The following is a 14,748-nucleotide window of genomic DNA, read 5'->3' as shown; positions in this document are numbered from 1 at the left end:
ATCTGATTTGTCCCGAAGTGAGCCTGACAGTCTGCGTTTCTAACAACTGCCTAAATGATGCTGATTGCATTTTAAAAGGCCTAACATTTTGCTAAGTCCCTACGGCCACTACCATATCATTATATTGCAACGCCTGTGTGAAAATGTCACTTTCTAACACGTGCCACTCTCCTACTCGCTCAAATGGGAACAAATCTCGCTCCGGGAAAGCCAGGCAGGAAGGATTTGGCGCTAGGATCCGACGCTTGGCTTCCTATTGGGAGGAATGACGTCGCTCAGGCGCGGCTCCAATTGTGACGTCCCTGCCCGCGGAGAGTTAAGCCCGCGGCAGGAGGCGGGAGCAGAAGTGGGGCTGCGGCGGGTGGGGTGGGCGGCGGAAGGGGCGGGCCGGGGGAAATTGTTCCAGGGAGCCCACTTCCGGCGGGAAGGGCCGGAAGTTGCGGCCCGGCCGTGTCAGCCGGGACTGCGGGCACCGTTCGGCTGAGATCGCGACCATGGGCGGGAAGAACAAGCAGCGGACCAAGGGGAACCTGAGGGTGAGTGCGCGGTGGCCTAGCCGAGCCGGGAATCCGCGCCTCCCGCGGTCCCGGGTGCCGCGCGGCTGTGTGTGTGCGCGTTGAGTGTGACCTCTCTGTTGTGTGCGTGCCCCCGGCGGCTGGGTTACCTCGGAGCACATTGGGCAGTTGTAAGAGAAGGTGTTTCGTGCCAGAGCTCTTCCCCTGTCTTGCCCCCCACCCCCCTCACACACACCCTTTTCATTAAGAAACGGTTAAGTGTCGGTTTCAACTGGTGGCGGAGAGAAGGTGGCATTGGGCGCAGGGAGTTGGGTGGGAAGCGGAGGGAGCCCGGTGTGCGTGGCCTCTCGGATCGGGTCTCCTGTGCTCACAAACCCACGGTGGCGCCGCACATCCCTCGGGGTAAAGGCCAGAGCCCGTAGGATGCTGGTCTCCACGACGTGTGACCCGCCCCGCGCCTCTCCATCTCCGGCCCCATCCGCAGCGCCGTCCTGGTCACTGCGTCCAGCCGCGCCGCCTGCTCGCTGAGCCGTGACCTTGCCTGTCGGGCGCCCCACGCTCGTCGTTAGGTGCCCCCGAGTGTTGCCGGGACACCCCCGGGCGGTCTCTCATGATCGCCCTCCTTTAACCTGCAGCCCTCCCCGGCTCTCTCTTCTCCTGCTCTGCTTTGCTTTACTCCCTCGCACTTGTGACTCCTAACACGCTGTGCACTCGCCTGTCTCGCTGCATTTACTGTCTTGTTTCACTGGGAGGTAATTGTTACGAAGGCGCATGTTTGTTACGAAGGCTGATGTTTTTGTCTGCTACTGGTAGCCTCAGCGCCTAGGCCAAGGACTGGCGTAGAACAGAAGCTCTCCACATACGTTTTAAAAGAAGACCCCAAAGTGGATTCAACCGACATGATTAGGGATGTTTATAATAGTATTTTGTATGGTACTAGGTCTGTTGTGGCACAACCCAATTTAATGAGGATGCTTTTTCTTGTTTCTGATCCAGTTCTAGTGATATCAGCCCACGTTTTCTTAGATCTGTCAGTCTGTTTTGGAAGATCATATCAACAACGATAATGGTAGCTCACCTTTTGCCAGTATTATGCCAAGTGCTTGGCTTGCATTCTCATTTACATTTTTATTTAAAAAATTTTCTCAACGTTTCATTTTTGATATAGTCCAAACCTAAGGAAAAATTGCAAGAATAGTAGAGAGACAGCCCATGTATTCTGGATTCACCAATTGTTAATATTTGGTCACATTTGTCTTCCCTCTCTAAATACATGTATTTTGTTGAACCCTATGAGAATTAGTTGCAGAAGTTATAACACTTAATTCCTAAATACTTCAGCATGTATATTCAAAAAAGAATACCATTCTTCTACATAACCATGAGCAATTATAACACACAAAATATTTAACTTCAGTATGCTACTAGTAGCTAGTAATATACAGCATTGTATTCAGATTTCTATAATCATCTCAATGTTCTCTATAACATTTTTTGTTTTTTTTTCTTTAGATAGAATATTTTAAAAAACATCCACAATCCTGTCAGGGTTCACTCATTCCATTTAGTTATTTAGATCCTGAGAGTTTCACAGTGGGTCCCCTGTCCCCCAAAACGGGGGTGGTGCTTTTATGACATGGACAGTTTGGAAGAGTCTAGGCCAAATGTTTTGCTTAATTTAGATTTGTCTAATTGTTCCATATGATTAGATTCAGGTTACCAGTTTTTGACAGGAATGCTTCATAGTTGATGTGTCTTAGTGCATCACAAACCAGGGGCACATGATACCTGTTTGTCCCATTATTGGTGGCATCTGTTTAATCACTTGGTTAAGATATCTTTTTCCATTGACTATTGACAAATAATATGTCGAGTCTGGGAATATCCTGTTCTCTCCCACAAATTTTCACCTAATGGTTTTAGCATCCTTTGATGATTCTTGCTGGAATCAGTTATTAGTATGATGGTTTAAAACTTATGTTTAATCTTGGCAACAACCCAAGTAATCATTCAGCTACAATTATCTCATTTTAAAGATGACGGTTCTGAGGCTTAGAGAAATGAACTTGCCTAAGCTCAGGTAGCCAGGAAGTTGTAGAGTTGGTATTTGAGTAGTAGTCACTGATTAACAGAATGCCATTGCATCTTGAATGCCATGTATTCAAAAGTGATAGACAAATGTTTATCTTGATGATAGAAACAGATAAGCAAGCAAATAATTATAATATGTTAATGAAGTCTGACAGAGGTATGAGTAGAAAGAAAGTGGGAGAACAGAAAAGAACAGAGACTGACCTGAGGGAAGCAAATGTTGAAAACATGACTGTGGTTTGAGGATGAGTAGGAGTTTGTCAGGCAATGAAAAAGAAGGAAGTGTTTTCAGGTGGAGAGAAAAGATAAGCAAAGACCAAATTATGAAAGGGCACAGCATTTTCAGGGAACCTTGAATTCAATTTGGCATTGAAACAAATAGTGGCAGCAAAATTGGGAGAGGGGAGGAGGAAGTGTGGGACAAGGGAAGAAAAGAGTGGCAGAAGACTGGAAAAGGTTAAGGACAGATGGTGAAAGATCTTTAAGGGTTCCAGGTATTTAAACTGTCGACACAAGATTGCCACCTCAAGTACCTCTATAAGACAGGCACGAAAGAATGAAGTACGTGTAGTATAAGAAAATTAACTGCCAGAAATAGAATCAAGGTTCTTAAGTTTTGAACTGTGGGTATAAACATTTAACATACAGTAGAGTAAGTAATGAGCAACAGTAACTATATTTTAAATTCGAAGTAGACGTCGAATAAGGTGCAATTAGTATATTTAAAAATAATTTGTTACTTTTAAATTGGAAACTGGTAATTCAGATCAGTTCAGAATTCAGCCTTGACCCCTTTAGCTTTTAGCAGTAATTAGTTTTTTATACTATTTCATTATTCTGTTTCACAATAAAGTTGTTTACAAATGGAATTATAGATGAAATTCTGATCTCCTAATGTCAGCATAGTTTTCAGAATTATATTGTAATTCACCAACTGTCTTTGTAGCTCTTTGTTCATGTGACTGTTGAAAAAGACAAACTGAATAATGTTTATTTTAATAAAGTTTTAAAATATCGAAACTTTTTTGAAATTAGTCTTAAATGCTACTGTTTTGAAAAAATGTGATTCAGGCTATCATTTTCATTTCTGGTCATTCATAACATAGAGATACAAGAAACTGATGAGTTGAGACGGGTTATGTTACCCTGGACATCGAACTGAGGCATTTTGTTATTAAATAATGATATGTTAATTTATTTTAACAGTTCAAATATTATTTTTCTGGTCACAACTAATCTTTTAACTTTTAGTACTAGGAGGCTACTACTATATTGTGTATCAGTCAAACAAACCACTGACTATGGTTCAAAATAAAAAATATACCTTGTATCAATTTGTAATCATTTTAGCTCAAAGAGGTTAGCCTAGGCTTTGAGTATGTGGCAATGAGTGTGTCTGCCCTCAAGGAACTAAACTCCCGGTCTAGAAGAGAAGCTATCATTAGACTTATCCTAGTTGGGTAATAAATATTTATTGAATGGATGGATGAATGAAAAGATATAATCCATTTATGAGTTAATTATATATCATACAGCACACATATGAGTGAATACATACTATTTATATAAATTTTGAAATAACAGTATCTATAAAACAGTGCTTAGGCTTTTCATACATGATGCATTCTCTGATCTTAAATATTTTATTTTTTTGAAGTACTGTTACAACCCATTAAATTGATATCATGAGTCACTAATTGATTGTATCCGGTTTATAAAAACATTTTTCTGGTCTTTAGGAAATAACTTCTAGGATCATTGATAAATTCTTGGTGACAGAAACATTCATCTTTGGGGAACATTGCAGTATATGACATCTTAGGCTAAGAAGAAAAATTCCTCAAATAAAAGCTTGTTCCACTGTGGGAATTATTAAGGAATTACTCTAAAGAACTCAACGTTAAATTTGAGCTTTTCCAGGACTCTGACTTTTCTTTTTTCTACTTTCTTATCAGCCTTCAAACAGTGGTCGAGCTGCAGAACTTCTTGCCAAAGAACAGGGAACCGTGCCTGGATTTATTGGTTTTGGAACATTTCAGAGTGACCTGGGCTATGTTCCTGCTATTCAAGGAGCTGAAGAAATAGACAGTCTTGTAGATTCTGATTTCCGAATGGTGCTACGGAAGCTTTCCAAGAAAGATGTCACAACAAAATTAAAAGCAAGTTTTATTGTTTTCACAAAAATGGTCAACATAATCCTTTTTTTAAGACAAAATGTCATTGGCATATTTTATTTAAAGAAAAATGAATCATTGCTAATGATTTCTTTAATAATTGTACATTTTTGTAACATATACTTGAGCTTACTTTATCTTCTTCTAGAAATTAGTTTGTTGCTCTGCATTTTTTTGAACCACCTTGGATTTCTGGCTATATAGTATTTTCCCATTAGGGAGTGTAATTTGACCTTATAATTTTAAATGGGACTTTTTGTTTGTATATATTTTATTTTTTAAATAACATCTGAAAAGATTCTACCATACTAACCTGTAAAGAAAGTCCCATGTGCCCCATGGGACTAATTTGGTAGAATTAGTCCCATGGGGCACAAACAGAAACAATGTATTCTCTCATTACATAAAATAGACTAAGCTTCTAGAACAGAGTAAATATAATCAATAGACAATGTCATGGCTGTTGATCCTTAACAATGTTAATTTACTTTTAGGCCATGCAGGAGTTTGGAACCATGTGTACAGAGAGAGACACAGAAATTGTAAAAGGAGTTCTTCCATACTGGCCAAGAATTTTCTGCAAAATTTCACTTGTAAGTATTAAGATTTTACTAACTTATTTCTGTTATGTAGTTTTTGGTTGAAGTCATGAGGACTATCATATTTACATGTTATTTTTTGGTGAAGGTTATAAAATGTTATGTCAGTATTGCTACACAGGTTGGATCATGTTGGGTTGTATAAAGTATAGAGGGAGTCTGTATTTTCTAAAATTAGGTCAGAATCACCCAGATGCTTTCCAGTCGTAATACATTTCGGCAGTTTAATTTATTTGTATATTTGCTGCAGAAGAATACGAGCGAATTGCTTAACTGTTGAAGGCCTAGCATTGACTCTATCTGGAAAAGAATTGCTCTTATAGGGAGAAGGGAAAAAGGAAAAATTATTTCACATAGTTATTGATTTTAGTTTAGCTCTGTACATAGCTGAACTCTTATTAATAGGTCATCATAGAAATGTCTGTATTTGTTTTTATGGGCTAGATCTATTTTAAACCATATTATACTTTCAATAGGATCACGACCGCAGGGTTCGAGAAGCCACACAGCAAGCTTTTGAAAAACTTATCCTTAAAGTGAAGAAACACTTGGCTCCTTATTTGAAAACCGTGATGGGCTATTGGTTAATGGCTCAGTGTGATGCTTATGCCCCAGCTGCTTCAGCAGCGAAAGATGCGTTTGAAGCAGCCTTCCCTCCCAGCAGGCAGCCCGAGGCCATAGCATTTTGTAAGGACGAAGTTATAAGTGTAAGTTCTTGGCGCTGTTCTGCATCTGTGGTTCGTTTTTTCTTTCTTAAGTGTTTAAGGAATATAAGGCATGTTCCAGTGACAGCTATTTTACCTGGCATTGTGAGGGAATGAGTACGGGAAATATTTCCAATGGACGTTTGTCTTTTTAAGATAAGTGTTTAACCCAATTGCTGATTTTGGATTTTTAGTGTAATTAACATGTTGGATTGGAGCTTTCAGAATTATTTAAGTTTTCCATCTTTAATTTGTAAATGTTAATTTATCATATCAAAATTTTAGATATATGCTTTATGATATACAATCTAAAAAAAAAATGTACAAATTAAGTCTAAACTTTTCTCCCCCCGCCCTGTGTTTCCATGTATTCAGATCTACTTCACTTTTTTGTTCTCTGTTATTCCTTTGTATGGGTGTACAGCGGTTTATTTTTCTTTTTAAAATATACATTTGGGATTTTGCCACAATTTTTTTTTTTTTTACTTTTTATTTTTTTTTGTTATCACAACCACTGCTTTAGTGAACATTCTTGAACAGATCTTTTCATACCTTGTGGGGGGTTGATAGTTACCAGAACTTCTAGTAACCATATGTTGGATCAAAAGATAAAGAACATTAAAAAATTTTATAGATATTGATAAATGGCCCTTCCAAGCCATGCGATTCTATACCTCCCTTAAGTGATATGAAAGTTTCTTCAACACTTGGTCAACACTTTTGCCAGACTGATATCAGCCATAACTTTTGTGGCTTTCATTTTTATTTGTATCTAATAACTGTCTTCCTCATTTCTTCCTTCCTTTTTGCTATTCCTAATGTATGGACTGGAAAAACCAGATGACCAAGCTTCTTAGTGTTATATGAAGAAATAAAAGTAGATGGACTGTGAGTGAGGGGGGAATTGAGGATTTAAAAAACTTTATGCTTGCATTCATTCCCTTATTTAGTACTCCTGTGTTTCCATAGCACCCTGTGTATCACCCTACTTAAGCATCCTCCCGCCTTCCCTCCACCCCTCCCTCCTTCTCTCCCTCTTGTCAACCAGTCAACCTTCCTGTGCTTTCTCATTTTCCTTACAAGTCCAGATTTTTAATCTTGGACTACAGGGATCTCCAGGATATGGTCCCTGCTTACCTATCTGACCTCTTCATCCAGTACCTCTCCCACACCCCCACACATATACCACGTCCCCATTTAGGTTCTAGGTTTCTCCATTCTTCACATCTCAGGTGTACCAAGCTTATTGTTCTAGGGAGAGGATTTGTTGCTTTAATCATATTCTCAAACAGTTGGGACACTAGAGTGTTAGAAAACAGATTTTGAGACGACTAATTTGGCTGTTCACGGTTTTTGTTTGTTTGGTTTTTTTGTTCTTGGCTTTGTTATGGATGGATAACTGATCATTGAACATGTAGATTATTTCCTCCATGATATTTTTCCTTTAGTTTTCTATGTCACAGTTCACTACAGATACTGGGTTTGAACTTTTCCAAGTACAAAATCAATTTACTAGAGAGGAGTTAGGCAAATGAAGATCAAAATATTAAAATTATTGACAGTATATTTATACTTGTCTGTAAGAACATGGGCTGTGGGTCATACCATGGAGTTCCAGTCCCACTCTTCCATTTGTTAGGTGTGTGACCTTGGCAGTTTCCGTGCCTCCATTTCCTCATCTATTAAAGTGGGAATGATAAAGTACTCAATAAAGTACCTCACTGAGTAGTTGTGAGGGTTAATTTAATGCATAAAATGTGCTCAAAGCACTATCTAGCATGTGGAAAAGTTAAAAAAATGTTAGTGATTGCTGGAGATGTTGATACTAGAACACTGGGTTCCCAAGTACTGTACTCCAGAAGTGGGCGGACTTACCCAATATTTCAAATGGACTCTTAGATGTTCCTGAGGTAGAGCTGAATGTAGCTTGTGTTCTGTGTGAAAAGGGAGTGCTCAAAAAGAGGGGACAGGAAAGCAGAGCCTCTTTCTCTCCCCAAGTTACTAAGCAGGTATCCCATCCTTTGCTGCTGGTTGCAAGAGGAATGGAGAAGCAAGAGGCCAGGAGTATTTAGGGGGAAATTCCTCTTGATGGCAACTGGAGGTGTTTTGAAAAAGTGCCCTATCCTTCTTATCCTAATAGCAGCCAACCTTGGGGTTTGATAGGAAAAGAAAAATAGGTAAAGTTCAAACTTTTTAGTTTTGCTATTTAATTTTGCTACTTTTGTGGAGAAGGGGTAAAAACGTTTAGGTAAGATGCCATTTGTGCTCTGTTTGATCACCACTGACAATTCAATAAAATCTCAAGGCTACGGGATTTTTCCCTCTCTGTAGGTGCTGCAGGATCATCTAATAAGAGAAACACCTGATACACTCAGTGACCCACAGTAAGTTGTATTGTATCTATTGTATCTATGTAACTCATGTTAAGGATTTGTTTCACTCATAGGTAATAAGATGATAAATTCAATGAGACACTTTTAAAAAGGGGATTCTAAATGTAGAGATGAAAATATTTTATATGGTGCTGTATGCCTGGTGCTGTTTTCTCTGTTTCTACCTGCAAGCTGTCCTGCTATTTAAGTTGAATTATCTGCGAGCTACATATTTGGTTCTTCTAAAAAAAAAAAGGATGTTTTTAGATTTTTCCCACATTTACCTGTTGACAGTCATAGCAGGAACCATGTTAAGGTCAGATTGAAAATTGTTGAAGAATGTCACAGGCATCTCTGTATTATTCTAATATCTCTCACAGGGCTCGGAACATAGCAAGTGTACAACAAATGTGTAAAAATGCCTTGGCTAAATGAGTATTCTAGGTAAAAACCTACCCACGTAAACATACGCAGTTAGTCTACAGAAAAAGACACACACACACACACACACACACACACACACACACCCCCCTAAACTTTGACAATATCTAGACTTTTCCCCAGTCTTTAAAACTTTGACAGAAATAAGGGATAATTACAGATAATTAAGATAACATAATCTTATAATTTAGGTAACAGTGTAGTCTATGCAATTAAGAACTCTACTCAGTTAAGGCTGTAAAATGGCAATGTCCCCATAGATATTTAAAATTTTGTGTTTCTATTTATTTATAATACAGATATAGGTTCTCAAGGATTCATAGAGCCTTATGTTATAAAGCAGATTTTCTAACTGGGCTCTTTACTTGGTAGGCAAGCAAACCCAAAGGCAATCAAGTCCTGCAAAGTGGGATGAAACCCCAGTAGAAACTCCCTGTGACCCACAAAGCCCTTGAATAAAACATTGCCTCTGCAAATTCTACATCCAAGGGTCTGCTGAGGTTTATTCGGAGGATGCTTCTGCCAGCTGTGATTTCTTTTCATGTAAAAAAAAAAAATAGTTGAAGAACTATGATTATTTCTATTGAAAGAGTAGTCACACCTTCCATTTACTTTTATTGTCATGCTTTAATCAAACTCTCGAGAGTCCCTGAGGGTCAGTTATCTTAGATGCATTGAAGCTGTTCCCTACTAACTGCTGTTGAGAGCAGTGCACTTGCATTTATTTCAAATTTGGCTTTTTGTCTACTTTCACCTTGTATTATGGGAAACATATGTGATTAAAATTCTGAGAATGTTTGTACTTTGAAGGGGGGATTGGCACAGGAAGAATAGAATATAGAAATAAAGCAACTTGGGTAGGTATTTAATGGTAAACATTTAAAATAGAAGTGCCAAATAATGTAGTTTGGCTTGAACTCAATCCTTATACATTTTTGTTTTCTTTTCACATCAAGAACTGTTCCAGAGGAAGAGAGAGAAGCTAAATTTTTTCGGGTTGTGACTTGTTCCTTATTGGCATTAAAGAAATTGCTTTGCCTCTTACCTGATAATGAGCTTGATTCTCTGGAGGAGAAATTTAAGTCTCTTTTATCACAGAATAAATTTTGGAAGTATGGAAAACACAGCATACCTCAGGTATCTTTATCTTTTTTAGTTTAAACATTTCTCTGATTCCTTTTTCCCCTCAGTCTTGTTAGTTTATGCTTTATGTTTATTGTTTATGTTTAAAACTCTACAAATACGAACATCTTTGCCATAGGACTGAATTGCCTCTCTTACCAGAATGTTACTGTATTTTCACTTTTTTATTTAGTTCTTTAGACTTCAGAGTTGGATTATCATACTCCTCCATTCATGGTACCCTAAAATTGTTGGTGTGGACAAGACTCTTCTCATTTGATGTATTTATTTTTTCCCTTTTTCTCTTAATCCCTCGCCACTCTCCACCTGCACCAACTGATTATTCTAAATGTGCTTAATGTATGTCCTTTTGTATGTATGGTCGATTCTCGTTACTCCTAATAATTATGTTCCATAGCGTCCAACAAACACTGAATCAGTGAACACTGAAGGATTGCTCTCTGGAGAGGGAAAACATGGGCTTAGGTTCCTGCAAGTCTGGTCATAGCATTTTTGTCACTTGATTAATACATAACCTTGTTTTTTTGGGTCTGTTTAAAGACCCAAAATATATATTGTTGATTCATTAACATTGAATTCATGGACAATACCACTAGAAGTCATGCCTGAATGAAGCTTATCTAACACGTATTTTCTCTGTTAGGCATGTCACAGCTTTCTTGCATATGTTTTTAATTCACATAAGTGATACTGTATTATATTTCATTTATTGCTTTTTTCCAGCACTTTTTTTTAAGCTACTAAAATACTTTAAATCTATCATGTTCCTATATGTATGTCCATGGCTTTTAACTGCTGTGTAGTATTCAGAAGTTGACATCCATTCCATTGTACCTACCTATTCCCCAGTGATAGATGCCCTGATGGCCTTCCACTCCTGACCTCACAATTAATGCAGTAGTGAACATCTTCATTCCTGTGTCCTCACATCCACGAGTCTTTCTTTTTCTGAAATTCTCTTATTTTCTGAATCTCTGAGTCAAAGAGTATATGTGTACATACCTAATTTTCTGAAGTAGTGCCAGATTGCCTACCTGAATGGCTGTTATTCTACCCTCAGCCTTCAATGTGGGATGAAACCTCTATAGCTTTATGTTCTAGCCATGACTAGGCATCCATCATTCAGCTTTCTAATTTTTATCAGTCTAATAGGAGTTCAAATAATTCCTGGTTTTAATTTAAATTCCTCTGCTAAATGACTTTTAGCATCTCTTTATAAGCTTTTTAGATTTTTGTGTTTCTTCTGTAAACTGCTTGTTCATGTCTTTGTTTTCTATTGAAGTTGTTCTCTTTCATTTTACTAGTTTCTTGTATATTCTAAATATGAGTCCTGTTGTTTTTAGACATTGCAAATAATTTCCCATTTTGTTACCTTTCATGTGCCCTCTGTTACAAAGAAATCTTCACTTTGATGTAATCAAAGCCACGGATTTTTTTTTTTTCTTGTGAAGACCTTTCCCACTTTTAAGCCACAAAGATATTCTTACATTTTTAATAGTTATATCTTTTTTTTAACAGTTATATCTTTTTGTATAGTTTTACCTTTCACCTTTTATCTTTTAATCCATCAATAATCCACCTTTTGATGATGCTAACTAGAGATCTAGTTACATTTCTCTTCATGTATAGTGAACCAGTTTTCCTAACATCACCTAGTAAACTCTTCATTCTTTCCCTGTGTATCTGTGGTCCTGCTATTTTGGCATATTAAGTTCCCATATGTTCATAAGTTTTTCTCTAAACTGTCTTCTCATCCATTGGTCTTTGTTTTATTCTTATGCCAGTGCTACTGTTAATAGGACATGATGTTTCCTAATAACTGCTCAGGTGGGTCACTCTTTTTAATCATTATCTTTAAGATTGATGAAGTTGTTTTAGAATTTTATTCTTCCATATAAATTTCAGTAAATTTATTGAATTCCTCAAAAAATTCTAACTGGAATTTTGATTGGGGTTGCACTGAATGATTTGGGGAATTTTGCTGTCTTTATGTTATTGAACCTGATGTTATGATGAACCTGTCTTATCAATTTATTCAGGTATTTAAAAAATATCCTAGGGACTGCTGGATGGCTCAGTTGGTTAGAGCGCGAGCTCTTAACAACAAGGTTGCCGGTTCGATTCCCACATAGGCCAGTGAACTGCGCCCTCCACAACTAGATTGAAAACAACTGCTTGAGCTTGGAGCTGAGCCGACAGTGGGCGACCGGTTGGCTCAGTGATTAGAGCGCAGCACTCATAACACCAAGGTCGCGGCTGGTTCGAGTCCCGCATGGGCCAATGAGCTCTGCCCTCCACAACTAGATTGAAAACAATGACTTGATTTAGAGCTGAGCTGCGTCCCCATAACTACATTGAAAAACAACGACTTGACATCCTGGAAAAACACAGTGTTCCCCAATATTCCCCAATTAAAAAAAAAATATCCTAGAATATTTTATAAAACCACCTGTATTGAGGTATAATTTACACACATTATTGAGGTATAATATACACACATTAAAACACAGCCACTTAAGCCTACAGTTTGGCTTAAGTGTGTACTAAGCCAAATAGATAGATGTGTACATTCATCTACATGTATATATCCACGTAACCATTGCAATCAAGATGTATAAGACTTTTTTTTGCATCCAAAAGTGGATTCCCTGCTAGTCATTCTTCCCCTTATCTCAGGCAATATTGATCTGCTTTCTGTCACTACAGATTAGATTTGTCTTTTCTAGGTTTTCATTTAAATGGAGCTGTATGTTATTCTGTGTCTGGCTTAGTTTGCTCTGCATAATATTTTTAAGATTCCTTCATTGTTGTTGCTTGTATCAGTAGTCTAGTCTAGTCCTTTTTACTGCTTAGTTTCATATTGTCTTTGTATGGACATATGTTTTCGTTTCCCTTTGGTAGGGAGAGGAGTTGATAGATCATATGGTAAGCATATGTTAAATTTACAGGAAGCTGCCAAAATGTTTCCCAAAGTGGTTGTACTGATTTACACTCTCATTAGCAATGTGTGAGATTTTTAGTTGCTCCATATCCTCACTTAGATATTGTCAGTTGTTTTAAATCACCTTCATGGGTGTGGAATCAGAGATTGGCAAACTACTGCTCATGGGTCAAAGTCCGGCACATCTGTCTTTGTAAATTGTTTCTTGTATTGTGTGTGGCTGCTTTTGTACTAACAAAGCAGAGCTAAGTAGTTGCAAGAAACCATATGGCTTACAAAGCCTAAAATACATTTACTCTTTCACTTTTTTTTAAAGATTTTTTTTTAAAATAAATTTCATTGGGGAATTTTGGGGAACAGTGTGTTTCTCCAGGGCCCATCAGCTCCAAGTTGTTGTCCTTCAATCTAGTTGTGGAGGGCGCAGCTCAGCTCTAAGTCCAGTCGCCGTTTTCAATCTTAGTTGCAGGCGGCGCAGCTCACCATCCCATGTGGGAATTGAAGCAGCAGCCTTGTTGTTGAGAGCTCCTCTTTCACTTTTTAAACAAAATGTTTACTAACCTCTGGTATAGAGATTTTTTATTGTGGTTTTCATTTTTACATTTCCCTGATGGCTAATGATGTGGAACATCTTTTAATGTGCTTATTGGCCATTTGTATATCCTCTTTCTTGAGGTGTCTATTCAGACCTTTTGCTCATTTTTAATTTAATATTGTATTTTTTATTTCTCAAATCTACATGGATTTTTGTATTTTCTGTTTCTTTGATGAAATTTCCTATCTTTTTAAAGATTCTTTTTTTGTGCAGTGTGAGGCTCACAGCAAATTAAGGAAAAGTACAGTCCCCATATACCTCCTACCCTTCCCCCCACATGCATAGATTCCCCCATTATCAATATTCCCTCAGCAGAGTGGTATATTTGTTACAACTGATGACCCTACATTGATATATCATTATCATTCAGAGTCCATAATTTGCATGAGGGTTGATTTACTATAGATTTGGACATATGTATCTGTTTCCTATTTTTTCCATGCATTGTTGTCATATTTTCCTTTACCTCACTGAGTATAGTTATAATTACTTTAAGATCTGATGATAATATCTGGGTCATTTTAGGATTGGCTTAGTCAACTGCCTCATCTCTTGAAATGGGATCACATTTTCCTGGCTGTTTGTATGTTAATTTTAGGTTGTATCCTGGACATAGATATGTAGATTATATTCTGGAATGTTTTGGAGACTGGATAATTTTAGACAGTATCGATCCAAAGGGTATTGATGTTTTTATATTAGTAAACAATTAACGTGATTAGACTCTGACAGCAAACTGTCAGGCCTGCACTGGGTAGTGTCTCAGATTTCAGTTGTTCTTTAAGCCTTTGCTTTAAGCTGCTTTCAGTTTACTCTGCATGTATTGTTCAAGGCTCAGCTGTAGATTTAGGTCGTTTAAACATAGAATGTGAGGGTTCCCTTCTCTGGCTCTCTGCTTTCCAGAGTTCTCCATCACTCTCTTGCAACCGGTTACCCTGGGTTCCTTACCCTGGTTCTTCCATCTCCTCCAACCAGAAGGATGTCAGGCTTTCTGTTGGAGCTGTAGCCGCCTTTGTGCCTCTGTGGGGGAGACTGCAGCCACCTTCAGGGCAATACTGCTCAAAATGGGAACTCAGTCTGTTTGGATTGCTTACTCTAAGTTTGCATCCCCTCCAAACCACATATATTTTAGTCTTCAGAGCCCTCGGGCAGTTGTTTGAGTTTTGTTCCTGGAGC

The 14,748-nt window shown here is 38.1% G+C and overlaps 1 protein-coding gene across 2 annotated transcripts in view; it reads left to right on the top strand.

Annotated features, from left to right (window-relative positions):
• The first annotated feature begins 384 nt into the window (after positions 1–384).
• The window catches only part of LTN1 (listerin E3 ubiquitin protein ligase 1), a 55,869-nt gene continuing 41,505 nt past the window's right edge, over positions 385–14,748 (top strand). For both annotated transcript variants that reach the window (XM_081075720.1, XM_081075719.1), the window contains exons 1-6: positions 385–536; positions 4,562–4,765; positions 5,275–5,373; positions 5,856–6,086; positions 8,415–8,467; positions 9,853–10,033. In XM_081075720.1, the coding sequence (XP_080931846.1) occupies positions 495–536; positions 4,562–4,765; positions 5,275–5,373; positions 5,856–6,086; positions 8,415–8,467; positions 9,853–10,033 (810 nt within the window). In that variant the 5' untranslated portion in view covers positions 385–494. The remainder of the gene's footprint in view (positions 537–4,561; positions 4,766–5,274; positions 5,374–5,855; positions 6,087–8,414; positions 8,468–9,852; positions 10,034–14,748) is intronic.

This window comes from Rhinolophus hipposideros (assembly GCF_964194185.1).
Source record: "Rhinolophus hipposideros genome assembly, chromosome: 2".
Classification (NCBI taxonomy): Eukaryota; Metazoa; Chordata; class Mammalia; order Chiroptera; family Rhinolophidae; genus Rhinolophus; species Rhinolophus hipposideros.
Note: the sequence above shows the minus strand (reverse complement) of the source record. Positions and strands in the feature narration are given on the sequence as shown.